Source organism: Henckelia pumila, unplaced genomic scaffold, assembly GCF_033568475.1.
Source record: "Henckelia pumila isolate YLH828 unplaced genomic scaffold, ASM3356847v2 CTG_298:::fragment_3, whole genome shotgun sequence".
Classification (NCBI taxonomy): Eukaryota; Viridiplantae; Streptophyta; class Magnoliopsida; order Lamiales; family Gesneriaceae; genus Henckelia; species Henckelia pumila.
The window spans coordinates 328,256-342,986 of record NW_027331797.1 but is presented as its reverse complement, the minus strand read 5'-3'; the positions used below and the strand labels follow the sequence as shown (position 1 = coordinate 342,986).

Sequence of the window (14,731 nt, the reverse complement as noted above, 5' to 3'; positions counted from 1 at the left end):
AGGGCTAACGACGGACGAAGGTATAGCTTTTGCTTCCTAAAAATATTTAGGAGTATGCAATAGCTTAGTTAAGGCTTTTAGAGCACTTTAATGATTGTAGTATCATTTGGCAGTGTAGAGCAGACTATAGGCGTGGGCCTAGAGTTGGTAGAGCTTGCACTGATTTGAGGTACAAAAGTACTGTTCGAGATATCCTGACTGAGTATGCATGTGTTATGTGACTGCATGGTTTATATGTAATTGATTTAAGCTGCATTCATTTGCATACTGAGCTATCTCCTTCGAGATGTCTATTAGTAGGGTTGTACCCTATCCTGTTAGTGAATGGACTTCCATGACATTGGGTCCGGTAAATCCACTGGTATTATGGTATGGGAGCCACCTCCTAAAGCGACGGCACAACGTGCTATATACCAGGGCCCGGTCTGTCTTTGTATCTGATCCTTGACCTCGAGTTATAGGGAGTTCACTTTGCATGCATGTATACTCATACTCTCGTACTGAGCGTTTTATGCTAACGTCTCGTACTCTGTGTTTCTGGACACCCTATTCCATGTGGCAGGTTTGCGATTGGACGAGGCGGGTGAATCCAAGAGGGGCTAGGCAGTGGTTGGCCAGCTGGAGCTTCGCCTAGGTTTTTTTCTGTTGTTATTTGGATTGATACAGCTGTTCAATCTGGTTGTACAATATTTGGGTATTTACAAATTCTTTGCCTTGGGATTGTATATTGTTTATGGTTTCCACAGTTTTATTCTGATATCCGTTTAATTAAGTTAATTACATGCCTAAGTTCTGTTTAGTAGGTGATCCAGGTAAGGGTCACTATACATACTCACTGAGCTCCGTAGTCCATTTCACCAATCTTTCCGAAATATCAACTCGCGTCAATATCCTCCCAATAGGGTTGTTGGTCAGTACCACAATAGGATGTGATAGAAAGTAAGGTCTGAGCTTCCTTGCTGTCATAACCAAGGCCAACACTAGCTTTTCCACTTCCGAATACCGGAGTTCTGCACCCTTAAGGGCATGTGAAAAGAAATAGATAGGGTGTTGAGTTACTCCCTCTTGCCTATTAAGTACTGAGCTGACTGCCCTTTCTAAAGCTGATAAATAGATGTACAATGGTTCACCAGAAATTGCCTTAGCCAACACAGGGAGTTCAGCTAAATAGCTTTTTAGGTCATCAAATGCCTTCCCGCATTCATCATCCCATTCAAATTTCTTGGCTTTACGAAACACTTTGAAGAAAGGTAGACTTCTATGAGCTGATCTTGATATAAATCGAGACAAGGCTGCTATCCTTCCTGCCAACCTCTGAACTTCTTGCAGATTACGAGGAGCAGACATGGATCGGATAGCCTACACCTTATCAGGATTGGCCTCTATGCCCCTCTCAGTAACCATGTACCCCAAAAACTTACCTCCCCTAACTCCAAATACACATTTCTCCGGATTAAGTTTCACCTGATAAGCTCTTAAAGTCGAGAAAGTCTCCTCAATGTTGGCCAACAATCCCACATCATCCTGAGACTTCACCAGAATATCATCCACATAAACTTCCATATTTCTGCCAATTTGGGAGGCGAACACTCTGTCCATGAGTCTTTGATAAGTGGCCCCTGCATTCTTCAAACCAAAAGGCATCACTATGTAACAAAAAGTTCCATGATAGGTAGTGAAACTTACTTTGTCCTGATCTTCCTCCGCCAAAGGAATTTGGTGATACCCTTGATATGCATCCATGAAGCATAAGTACTGATGACCTGCCATAGAGTCAACCAAATGATCGATTCGAGGCAGTGGATAACAATCCTTGGGGCATGCCTTATTCAAGTCTCTGAAATCGACACACATCCTCCACTTGCCTGAACTCTTAGGGACCAAGACCACATTTGATAACCAAGTAGGGAACTGAACTTCCCTAATGTGTCCTGCCTCAAGGAGCTCATCCATTTCTTTTTTAATAACCTTATTCTTTTCCGGTCCAAAGTGTTTCTTCTTCTATTTTATCGACCTCACTCCCGCAAGAGTGTTGAGTCGATGAACCATAATTTCCGCACTAACCCCTTTGAGCTCTGACACAGACCAAGCAAAAACATCCTTGTTCTTCTTCAAGCAGTCAACCAATCTTTGCTTCACTGATGGGACGAGATCAGCAGCTAATTTAACAATCTGAGCTCCCGGGCTTAATTCCACCTTCTCATTACCTTCTTTAGACATCAGAAGCACCTTCTGACCAAACACCCTCGATGTTCGACCTACTGAAACCATTCCTACTTCCCTTCTCTTCTTCTTTGCATCAGTCTTCACCTCATTCACATAACACAACCGAGCTGCCTTCTGATCACCCTGAACAACCCCCACTTCTCTTCCACTTGGGAACTTCAACTTCTGATGATAGTTGGATGCCACGGATCGGAAATCACTCAAGGCAGGGCGCCCCAATATTCCATTGAAATAGGATGGTGCATCCACCACAGTGAAGCAAGCCATTTTGGTTACTCTCTGCTCTCCATTTCCAAGAGATAATGTGAGCACTATTTGTCCCAACGGTTGCAAAGCATGACCCGTGAATCCATACAAATCCGTGGTGATTGGGTCCAACTCAAATCCTTCCAACTTTATTTGATCAAGGGTTTCTTTGAAGATAATGTTTACTGAGCTACCAGTATCAACAAAGATGCGAGCCACATCATAATTGGCTATGGTCAAGGTGACCAATAAGGGATCATTATGAGGTACCACCACATCCTTTAAATCTTCCCTTCAAAAACTAATGTTCGGATCAGTAGGACAGCTAAGCTGAGAATTTACCTCAAAATTTCCAATCTGTGCCCGTGAGCTTTGCGAGCCCTTCCTGAATCTCCATCTGTAGTGCCTCCTGAAATCATATTGATCATGCCCCTATGAGGGTGATTTGCGATTTGCTCAACCCTATCTTCCTGACCATTTCGTGGAGCTCTTCTTTGATGATCAGGTTGGTTTCCCCTTACTTAATTTCCCTAATCCCTCCATTGAGGAGCTCGGCCTTGGCGAGGAGGATTTGCCCTCCGAGTCAGCTCAGCCCTGAGTTGAGCATCCTCAGAAATAATTCTCTGCACCTCCTCGCCTAGCCTCTGGCAGTCATTAGTAATATGCCCATACTCCTGATAAAAGTCGCAAAACTTGTCGGATGGCGGTAACCGCGGGCCTTTCTCAGCATTTCGAGGCCTCACAAGCGCTCGCCTATCCTCACAGACTTGCATTGCCTTCTCCAGGCTTACCGAGAGTGGTACGTAAGGGTAGGGTCCCTTAGCCCTATTCATCTCTTCCGCAACCCTTTTTCTTCCAACTTCTGCCTTCCCTTCTACCTTTGCTCCTATCTTGGTACTTGGCTTACTCCCAAACGTTCCTTCATGTCACCTTTGCCTCTATGCATCCTCCAAATTTACATACTTCTCAGCTCGACTAAGGAGCTCATCATAAGTCAAAGGAGGCTTCTTGACCAAAGATTTGAAAAACTCTCCTCCCCTCAACCCTTGAGTGAAAGAGTTTACCAAGGTATCAGCAGTGGCCGCAGGTACTTCCAAAGCTGCTGTATTGAAGCGCTGAACATACTCCCTCAAAGGTTCCACCTCAGATTGCTTCAGATTAAACAAACTAAGAGAGGTCTTCAAATATTTTTTGCTACTCGCAAATTGGTGTAAAAAGGCTGAGCTGAAGTCATTGAAACTTCGAATGCTACCAGGCTGTAAAAGGTTGAACATTGCTGAGCTGATCTCACCAGAGTGGTGAGGAAGACCCGGCATTTAATTGCATCCGTATATCTGTGCAACAGGGCTGCATTTTCAAACCTTCCCAAGTTCCTCTGGATCTGAGCTCCCATCATACTCCCCTAAGGTGGGTTGCTTAAAATTCGCAGGGAGTTCTTCATCTAAAATAGCCCGAGCAAAAGGGCTTTCCCTCTGTATCGGCCCAGGCCGACCTCCGACTTGCCGACCCAATCTCCTGATCTCTTTCCACATCGCATCCATTTGGTTTGGCTGACCTCCAGGTGGAGGGGGAGGAGGTGGTGGATTCTGACCCATGGCTGTTTGCACTGTTTTAGTGATGAACTGGCTGAGCTGATCTACAGTCATGTCCGCCACATTTCCTCCTCCCCTCCCTCTTCCTCTTCCTCTTCCCGCCATATCTACGCCTTAGCTTAAATTTCTCACAGACGGCGCCAATTGATATACCTCAATAAAGTGATCTTCTTGGATGAGCTAATTAGCCGCGCTAACAAAACTCCTCTAATAAATGATGACCTGTTGCTGACCTGAAACCACGAACAAGAGTGTTAAAGGGGGGCCGGAAGGTGTTCCGGCGTATCTCTTCCGACGCTCAAGTCAGATGCTAGGATAGCGAAATATAGAGAGTGGTGTGTGTACACGAGTGAAAATTAGGATGCAAATAATGAAAGTGAACCTGATATTTATAGGAAAGAGCTCCGTATTTAACGCATTCCTTCCTTATCAAGAACCCGAGAATCCCGGGATCATGATCCCGAATATCTAGGCTGAGATCTCGCCCGAATCTTGTCTGACAAAGGAAGTAATAATAATTGATCTGAACTGAACTACCATCCATAAGACTCTATATTGCCACTCTCCCAAGGTTGTTCAACCCCTTTACTAAGCTAACCCCCTACTGACATCGGGGCCGAGCTGAACTCCCGAGCTCCCGAGCTGAGCTAGGCTCCCGACCCGAGCTGGGCATTATGATGAGAGAGCTTGGTCGAGCTCCCGAGCTCCCGACCCGAACTGGGCTAGGATCCCGACCCGAGCTGGGCATTATGATGAGAGAGCTTGGCCGAGCTCCCGAGCTCTCGACCCGAGCTGGGCATTACGGCGATAGAGCTTGACCGAGCTCCCGAGCTGACCCCAGACGGTTCTGGCTAGTTAGGAATCGATCTTTTATCTTAGGGTCATCTATGAGCTGAGGTGATTTCCTCCCCCGGGTATAAATATATATATATATTCGAGAGTTTGAGTTCAAAATATATTATTTCTTTAATATTGATTTGATTAGGGCTGGCATACCGGATCAAAATACCAAGTTTTTGGCATACCGTAACGAAATTTTTTTGATATATATACTTTTTTATATATATATCGATTTTTTTCAGTATCTATATGGTATCAATATGAATTTTTTCTGTACCAAAATTTTAAAATTTCAGTATCGTTATGAATTTTTTTCATATCAATATTTTTTATATAATATACCGAAAAACCACCCCAAGATTTGATTCGACAAGAAATATAAGATGCGGTGGAGTATTATTCTCTTATTTCGGATTTTCCCCTTTTTTTCCGCATGTTACAGAATTATTGTTCGGAGAAACTTGAAAACATTTATTACAATTTTGTCTGCCCACGAAACCATTCGAGTAATCAAAGGTTTACGTTGAAAATATTAATGCATGTTTTTTACGAGGTAGTTACTAATTTTATTTTTAAGGTTATACAAACCACCGAAAAAAGTTGTGCTGCTATTAGGGAACGGCCAGATATTGCACTCATTTTGGTATCAATATTATTTTAGACATGCGTACGCATACACATATACTACATATATTTATATTTTATTATATACATTTATTATATACATATATATATATATATACATATATATATATATATATATATATATGGGACGTTAAATGTGCTCAGAGATTCGGGAGTGTGAATTAAACAGATATAAATCAATGATTTTATATATGTCTGCTGTTTTAAAAGGCTCATACATTTAAAATTAGTTTATTAAAACTTTAATTAGATATATACTGCAAGGGAAATTAATTGATTATATAGAAATTCGTACGTATCACCCAAATTTCATGGCGACCCCCCGATTATTTGGAAAATATATGGACGCATAAAACAAAATAAATTCTTATTTATGAATATAGGTGGGACATGCCTATATATAATATGGGACACATGAATGAAAATTCAATTTTTTGTAGCTGTCACAGTGACGACACAATTGATTGCTACACAAATTAAAATGTGAAATTACATCCACACCGACGTTTATTGTAAAGAAAATTAACTCTCATATATATATATATATATATATATATATATTCCAAGCTACAAATTTTGTACTGATCTTATCAAGCTGCCAGGTTGTACGTACGTTGAGACGACGACGTTGGAACTCATGATCATGCATATTACTAGCAACTAATTAAAATTTTCTCATATATATCTCCATCTTTTTTTTTTTGTGAATAGTAGAAGGAATATATAGACCATATAAAATATATGGTTTGTATTAAATGATTTTTTTACGTGGAAAATATAATATATTGTTACTAGCTAGCCCTATAATTAAATAAGTGATTCGGGTAAAAAAAAATTATATATATAAAATATTTCACCTACGAATCCTAGCTATCCCGTTGGTTGAAATCAAGTTGCCATCTTCTTATAAATAAAGACACGGAATTGGGTCGATTTCCTTCTCTTTACGAGGACACTCGTTGTCACAACACATGAAATGAATAGTTTTTAATTAATGTCTTCTTTTTGGGACGTAAATATTGTAAACGAGCTAGGTCACCATGAATTAATATGGGTACTCTATTGACCCTCAACGACTTTGAAATTGTACTGTTTTTCATACCCGTGTATCAATAATAATAATAAAATATTATTATTATTATTATTATTATTATTATTATTATATATTATTCGAAACTTTTAGAAATTGACTTGGACCTAACTCACATCAAAAGCTAGCTTAAGAGGTGAGGATTGCCCTTGTTTATATAAAGGGCTTTCAGATTATTTAGTCAACCGATAGGAGACACAAACTAAGATACCATAACACCTCTCTCTCATGCCCAAAAATAAAACGATTGAAGCATAAAAATATTAAGTCGATGTCGTTTTACGCCTTGTAATATTGGTACCGATTACCTTTCATTCATGCTATTGATTCCCGTAAATATTTTATTAAATTTCATGGAAAAACACATCATACGACCAAGTAAGTGCTTAGAATTTTTCCTTCAATTTTATATGTTAGAATGGATGAAAATATAATAATTGTATTAATATATCGTTGTTTAGGTGATCATCAATTGGAATTTTTCTATAAAATGATAAGCGTCTGATCTTACACTCATTATTCGAATATTAAAATAAAAAATATTTTAATTTTTATCAATATATTTTGTTCTGCATGTTCGGGCCATTCGGCGATCTAGAAAATTTAGAGCTTGAAAAAAATTCAGATATCGTACTGCCATAGGCATAGCCCATAGCCTATTGTTTTTTTATAGAGTGAATAGATATGATTTTTGCCAAACACTAAAGAAACATTCATACCCTAGTCTATGACAAAATAATTCCATTGAGCTATGAAGCTCATATCCCTAATAATAATGATTGAATAAAAGCGTCGATGGAAATCAAAATTACTAAACGAGACGTAAAGCAACGTACAAAAAGTGTGTGTGAGGGAATATAAAACATTTATATTTATTTACACAAAAACGAAAAGCATTTCTAACTAGCTAAAAGACTTGAGGTTCAATCATTTGTTCCACACCCTTTAATTTTACAGTTAAGTATTGTTATCATTTTCTCCTAACTTTAACAACGACATTTTATTTCAGTTAACATGGTTATTTTGGATTTCTAATTTACCATCACGATAGAGTATAAAATAGAGTGGTTTTTATTTTTATTTTTTAAAAATATATATTTCAATTTGAAACCTAAAAATGGTTATTTTTTCCCAAAAGTAGTCCTTGTGATGCATGAGGGGGAAAGTGTCAGCTACCTTGCTAAAATAATAGAATTCAGCTTCTCAAAAAAAAAAAAAATGGGAGAGAAAAGAGCTATAGAATTTAAGTAACAATTCATCATTTAAAAAACAAACAGCACGAGAAGTCAACATATGTTTATAACTAAGATGACTTTTAATTACTCAACAATTTTTAGTCTATACACCTTAATATAATGTTTAATACGAAGACTGACTATTTTCTCGATGTTGAAATCTAATGTTTAATAATACAAAAAATAATTATATCGAAATCACATTACTGGCTATGCTATGTTAATTTCAACAAGAATACCTGCCAATACTTAACGCATTCAAAAGACCAATTTTTAGTTTCAAAAAAAAAAAAAAAAACAGGAGACTCTAATTTAAATACCATCGAAAAATGTATCATAAAACGATGAACAAATTATCGGTGGATAAATATATATTGAGAAAACGGCCTAAAAATATGAAACTTATTATACGGGTAAGGGCATATGTGTCATTCTGTTGTGTCGGCCTATTTAAACCTTATTTAAAGTCCAATAAAGATACACAGGTTTGGGCCCACCCGTTTACTCTAAGAGCCCAAATCGTCGGTGACTCAGTTAACGTTGCGAGTCGGCTCACTAATTTTATTGCGCTTCAAAAAATAATTAATTACAAATTTATTTTGCAAATCTCGGAGAGAGAGAGAGAGAGAGAGAGAGAGAGAGAGAGGGAGAGGGGTGGATTGGTATATAAGCTATGGAGGATGCCAAATCCAATGCACCTCGAATTTGGGAGCAAAAGAGCTTTTAGAGAGAGAATTCGAGTAAGAGAAATCGCAATGGCGGACTCCAGCGACTCTGTTTCTGTGGACATGGATTCCATTCCTCTCGCAGGGAAGGTTAAAAGTCAAACTGCGATTACTTTTATATGGAATTGCTTGATAATGCTTGTGTATTTATGTCCTGTGATTCTTGTGCGTGTTTAGGTAGTTTTTCTGTGTTTTTTCAACTAAAATTTGAACAGATATGAGTAGTTTTGGCAATTTTCTATATACTGGCAATTTCCTATATATAGTCTTGGCAATTTTCTATATATTGCCGCTGCATTTATGTAGCGGTTGAGTTGTGATCACATTTGGGAATGGAGTTTATGTTTTTGTAAACTTTTATTGAGCACTGCTTCTGATTTTGGGGAGCTAAATCTTCTTTCCTTTTTCATCTACATATTTGTATAAAATCAGTATAACTGCAGTTATTTTTTTTCTTTATTTGTTAACGAAAGGAACTTGTTTGAAGAGAGAGTTCTTTGCCGTTTTGCATTTATGAGCATCTGAATTATTATCGAAGTCGGAATGCGTGTTTTATGTGGATCCTTTGTTGCAAGATTTTTTTTTTTTTTTTTTTCCCTTTTGTGGATTCAACTATTTTTTATGCGTTCGTAACTTTCTCAATTTTTTTTTTTTGACTCTGATCACATAGAGATATACTTGGATATGTACCTGTAGTTGCTTAATGGTTAATCTTCGACAGAGTATAACAAGAAGAAAAAATCTTTTGTTGAAGCAAGGTCTGTTGACGTTGAAGTAGTTAAATTGTTCAAACTGCGAAATAGATCAGCATAAACTGTGGAGAATATCGTGTTGCCAGATAAAAACTCTCAATAAAGCATATATATAGCGGAAATTATGTGGAGATAGTTTCTCGTTTTTATTAGTAGCAATTGAGTAGATTCTTTCTGGATGGATGTACAGAAAACAAACAGGGTTGACCTTTGATCCACTAAGAAATTGTGCTCAATCTAGCTGGAATTCTTCAAAAAGTATTCTGCACATGGAAAATTCTGTTGGGCCTCTTCATTTCTATTCATGAAATAGATTGTTCCTAGGCATTTTGGCATCAGAATTTAATTAGCTGGTGGAATATTTTTCCTTGATTGGATCCTTTATTTGTCCTATAGCTGTTTGACTAACTAAGCTTTTTATAATGGCTTGCAGGAGCATATCGTGAAAACTGGCTGTGGATCTGTCTCAGTTTCGGTTTTCGGAGACCAAGACAAACCGGCTTTAATTACTTATCCTGATTTAGCTTTAAACCGTAAGTAAATCACGCTAGAAACTAAACTGAAAAATTATTAATATTTACGTATCCCGAGTCTTGAACCTTTTTCAGTCCCTTTGTTGTTCTTATTGAAGCCTAAGTTTCCCACCCTCATAATTTTGTAGTGTGTCTGTTTGTTTCAACAGAATGCACAAGCTTCCCTCTTGTTAATTCACGTATATCAATAATTAAAATATTTCTTCCTGAATTCTTATTTCTTTTGGAAAATGCTCAAGTAAATGGAACTTCAATTTTAATTTGAATCTTGAATAAATTGTTGTTGTAATCCCGAAATCATGTCGTTGGCACTTGGCAGCTAGTTGAAGTATTTCATTTTAGTGGTTGCAAAATGCTTGTTAGATTTGGAAGAGTGGTGTTGACATCTAAATCCTCTTTTGTCTACATGTGCCACCAACCAGATATGTCATGTTTCCAAGGATTATTATTTTGTCCCGAAGCATTTTCTCTTCTTCTTCACAACTTCTGTATCTACCATATCAGCCCTCCTGGGCACGAGGTATGTGTCCCAATTGCTTGGTTATTCATTATTGACAAGTGGACATTGGCTCAATTGCTACTGCATATATGTAATTGACCTGGCCCTTGTATGGTAATTATGTAAAATTATTGCAGTTAGGAGCCGCCATTGCGTGCCCAGAGGAACCCTTGTTATCTGTTGATGATTTAGCTGATCAGATTGCTGAAATCCTTAATTATTTTGGGTAATATAAGCGTTCACAAATTTCCCCTTTGTTTGCTGCTATGTATGTGTAAATCTAACACTCTCTCTCCCCCCAGCCTTGGTGCAGTGATGTGCCTGGGGGTAACAGCTGGAGCTTATATTCTTACCTTGTTTGCTGTAAGTCATTCTTCTGCTTTGACTGTCTCAATGTTTGTTTCTCCCTATTTGCTAACCAAGGCTATGTGCCACTTCAATGCAGTTAAAGTACTCACAGAGAGTTATGGGTTTGATTCTTGTTTCCCCAGTATGCAAAGCACCATCTTGGACAGAGTGGTTTTGGAATAAGGTAGATTTTTCATACTACATTCTTGAAAGGAACTGTACTTGTTGCTTGTATTACTTTGTTAGTGACTTTGCATTTTTCCCCGAATGGTATGTTGTATTTGCAGGTGATGTCAAATTTACTGTACATATGTGGCATGTGTGGTTTAGCAAAGGATTTATTGCTTATGCGGTATTTCAGCAAGGTGTTCTAATGCATCTATTTGATACGACAGTAATATTTGAGATGTAAATGATGAACTCATAGGATTTTATATGGTTCCACAGGTTGTTCGTGGCAGTGTGGACGTACCAGAGTCTGATGTCGTTCAATCATGCAGAAGAGTGAGTGCTATTCATCTTATTATTCCTCTATTAGATGCAATCAAACTCCATTAGCTCAGCATTTCTCTTACTTCTTCCAAATCTTCTATGACTAATTGCAGTTATTGGGAGAAAGGCAGAGTCCAAATGTGCTAAGGTTTCTTGAAGCCCTTAATGGGTACGTTCTTCACTTATATATCAGCTTTCAATACGGCAATTGCAGAGAAACAATGTGAACTTAGTGAAGCCCTTTCCTCCCTAGCATGAGCTGGACATAATCTTACTTGATTCACCAAATACACCCCCCACATAATCTTGCTGCATAGTATTTCTACCTAAGTTGTCAAAAGAGTTGATCTCATTGCCTTCTGTGGGCAGGAGACCAGACATTACCAATGGGTTAAGGAAACTACAGTGTCGATCCTTAATTTTTGTGGGAGAAAACTCTCCTTTCCACTACGAGGCTCTCCACATGACATCAAAGCTAGACAGGAGATTCAGTGCCCTGGTTGAGGTTTGCTACTCTTTATTATATTACATCCATCACTTATGTCACTCCCTGGGCCAACATGCCCTTCGAAACTCTCTACACGATGAATGTAATCTATAAGACCTTTCATTAAGGTCCTGCAGTCCAATGTGGAACAGAGAGGTATCATAACTTGGAAAAATGCACTCATGAAGCATTTCTTAGTAGTCCATTCCCACATCTGTTTGTACATATGCTTGCAGGTTCAAGCTTGTGGTTCAATGGTTACCGAAGAACAACCGGATGCAATGTTGATACCATTGGAATATTTCCTCATGGGGTTTGGCTTCTACAGACCATCTCAATTTAACGTGAGCCCACGAAGCCCCTTGAGTCCAACGTGCATTGCCCCTGAACTCTTCTCACCAGAAAGCATGGGCTTGAAGTTAAAGCCAATCAAAACAAGAATCCATGGAGAAGTACTTGTATGAGAAAGTTGAAGCAAATTTTTGTAATCGATGTGTAACCAACCAAAGATCAGCAAGGTACAGGAGGCTTGTAGATAAAAAGAGAAACACAAATGATCTTAAATTTGTAGAGAAGGAGATACACAAAGATAGAGATTGTAAGGTGCCCTATTTGATGTTTCTTTAATTTTTTTACATTATTATAATTGCATGTGTAAGTCGAGAATTAGTGAGTTATCCTGTACATTTGTGGAACAATTAAAGTATTTGTTTATTAATAAAGCGGCGGACGATGAATTATTATCAGCGGCTGTATTAAGATAAACTAATTATATTTATTTTGTTTTTCTTTCTCACACTAAAAATATATTCCTCCTTTTGTGATATTTTATATTGCAGACAACCCACCAATAAACAATCTATCACTCACATTTTGCGCCAAAAATGGTGTGGAATTTGCACACCAATTTCAACGTTTGATGAAGCAGAACACAATTAGAACCTTCGAAGACATTTCAAACTGTTTTTCAATTTTCTCTCGACCTTGAAAAATTCAATTCATATGAATTTTTTTCTATAGTTAAATTTCACTCCAATTCTTTCTTCCCAAATTCTGGATGCGGCTTTCCTGTATGATCAAAACCATGTACTCTCAACTCTTCACACTGGAAGGGAAGATACTGTAATAATAATATACTCCAAATTTCTACTCAAATTAATTATAATACCAAGAAATAGTCGATCATTTGCTAAATTATATATACACACCAACATACCATATAATTTTCATCCATGTCAATTCATGGTAAATCTCCTGTACTGGAAGAGAACGTGGTTTCTGTGGATACCATCACATTCGTTCGTCTATTTTCTGTTCATCTCTGCGTACATTTCCTCTATCATTGGTTTCCACAGGCGAACACGAGCATTTATAAACCAGTTCGACACCTTGGAATGTCAACAAAGAAACAGTAAGAAATTCATCTTTGCCTAGACCTGGCTCAAGAGGTGGGGAAAAAAAAATACCTGGCTCCTTGTTAATCCACTTTTCAATGCAAGAAGATGTTTCTCTGCATCTTTAGGGTACCTGTAATTGCATAGTTCATCATTTACATAAGTTGGAGTTTTCTTAAAACATGTCATTGTATCAAAACCTATCCAAAAATGCCATTAGGATCTGTCCAAACAAAGCTTACGGATGAAGAAAATTTTGAAACATCCATGCCCTCAAAACCGACACAGATCTTTCGGGTAGTCCTCTCTGTGGCCTCCACAGCTGAGGATCTCTCTTCCTTAGCTGCTGGAGGGCCCATTGCTTTTGAACCGACGACATTTCAAACGACTTTTCTTGTCGCGGTTCGCTCCCCTCGGTGAGGTTCGAACTTATTTCAAGAATGTGGCAGCTAATTCTCTCCCTAAGGTTTTCGTACATTGAAGAAATGGTAGGGAGAGCAAATCGAGCATGCATATTCGGATCCAACTGTGTCACAGCATGAAATGCTGATATGACTGTGTGAGCCTCGTCCAAGCATTGGTTGTATTGATCATCAACCTAATGGCAACACAAGATTTATGGGTAAAATCTAAGTGAAAGAGGCAAAAATATCAATCCAAATTGTAGGCGAAATCTTGAAATAGTAATGACTGACTATTAATTGTGTACCACTTCCAGTAAAGCCAGTAAATGTCTCTTCTTGGCTTCAGCCCCTCGTTGTATGAGCTTGTTCTGGAAAATGACTCCACACCCTCGGTCATTGCCATCGGAGAAATCAAGGGCCGAGATTCGTCGTCCAGACGGGCAACTTGAAGAAATTCCATTGTGAATACAGGTGGAAGAATAACTTAAAAGGGCATAACGAGCAATTTCGGCAAGAATTTCTTGTATTGCCTGGAAAAATCTTGATCCAGACAACAGTGAAAGCTGGAGTGGCTTGTCGGAGTTAGAGCTCAACGACAGATTATCGCTACTACAAGATGTTTGTTCGATTCCCACATGTTTTCCATGCAAAGCATAGCTTGTCACCGAGCTCATTTCAGAGCATTGCTCCTGAATGGAAGTTCCAGGAGCTACAGAACGTGGACACGTTGAAAGACTCAAGCACAACTCACTGTGAGAAACACCTGGACTGCAAGAATTCATGCCCAGCCATTCATTTGGGGCAGAGATTTCAGTTCCATTTCTTCCCACACTTGTCCCAAAAAGTACTGGATTTGTGAATTTGTGGAAGTCCCATTTAGTGTTGGCGTCAAAGGGTGAGCTTCCATAACCACAATTCATATTCTCAAACGAAGAACACACAAGATTAGAAGAGTTGTTAGGAACAGTAGTTTTAGGGTATTGGAGGGGATATGCACAAGAATCCAAAGTTGTTAGCTTTTGTTGATCCTCAAATGAAATGGCCTGAAGGGAGGCAGCATCAGAAACATGAATCCCCTTCATACCCGGAACGTTTCTTACCAAGGGATATGATGTTCCAACGGAGTAATCTCTAACAGTATCCGTCCCAGAATGCACATTCCAAATTTCAACAGAATTTTGCAAAGCTTCTCCCGGCAGTGAATAAGCAGCCGCAACATTTTG

At 38.5% G+C, this 14,731-nt stretch overlaps 2 protein-coding genes across 2 annotated transcripts; one reads left to right on the top strand and one right to left on the bottom strand.

Moving 5' to 3' along the window:
- Positions 1-8,503: 8,503 nt before the first annotated feature.
- Positions 8,504-12,441, top strand: LOC140870939 (protein NDL2-like). Its single transcript, XM_073273358.1, has 11 exons — positions 8,504-8,689; positions 9,785-9,884; positions 10,307-10,404; positions 10,521-10,609; positions 10,686-10,746; positions 10,829-10,915; positions 11,019-11,096; positions 11,179-11,235; positions 11,337-11,392; positions 11,593-11,728; positions 11,947-12,441. The coding sequence occupies exons 1-11, from the start codon at positions 8,555-8,557 to the stop codon at positions 12,172-12,174; spliced, it is 1,125 nt and encodes a 374-aa protein (XP_073129459.1). The 5' UTR covers positions 8,504-8,554; the 3' UTR covers positions 12,175-12,441.
- A 523-nt stretch (positions 12,442-12,964) lies between these two features.
- Positions 12,965-14,731, bottom strand: LOC140871024 (homeobox protein ATH1-like). Its single transcript, XM_073273476.1, has 4 exons — positions 13,814-14,731; positions 13,347-13,702; positions 13,177-13,237; positions 12,965-13,098 (listed from the first exon to the last, which is right to left on the bottom strand). Exons 1-4 carry the CDS (start codon positions 14,588-14,590, stop codon positions 13,015-13,017), a joined length of 1,278 nt encoding a protein of 425 aa, XP_073129577.1. The 5' UTR covers positions 14,591-14,731; the 3' UTR covers positions 12,965-13,014.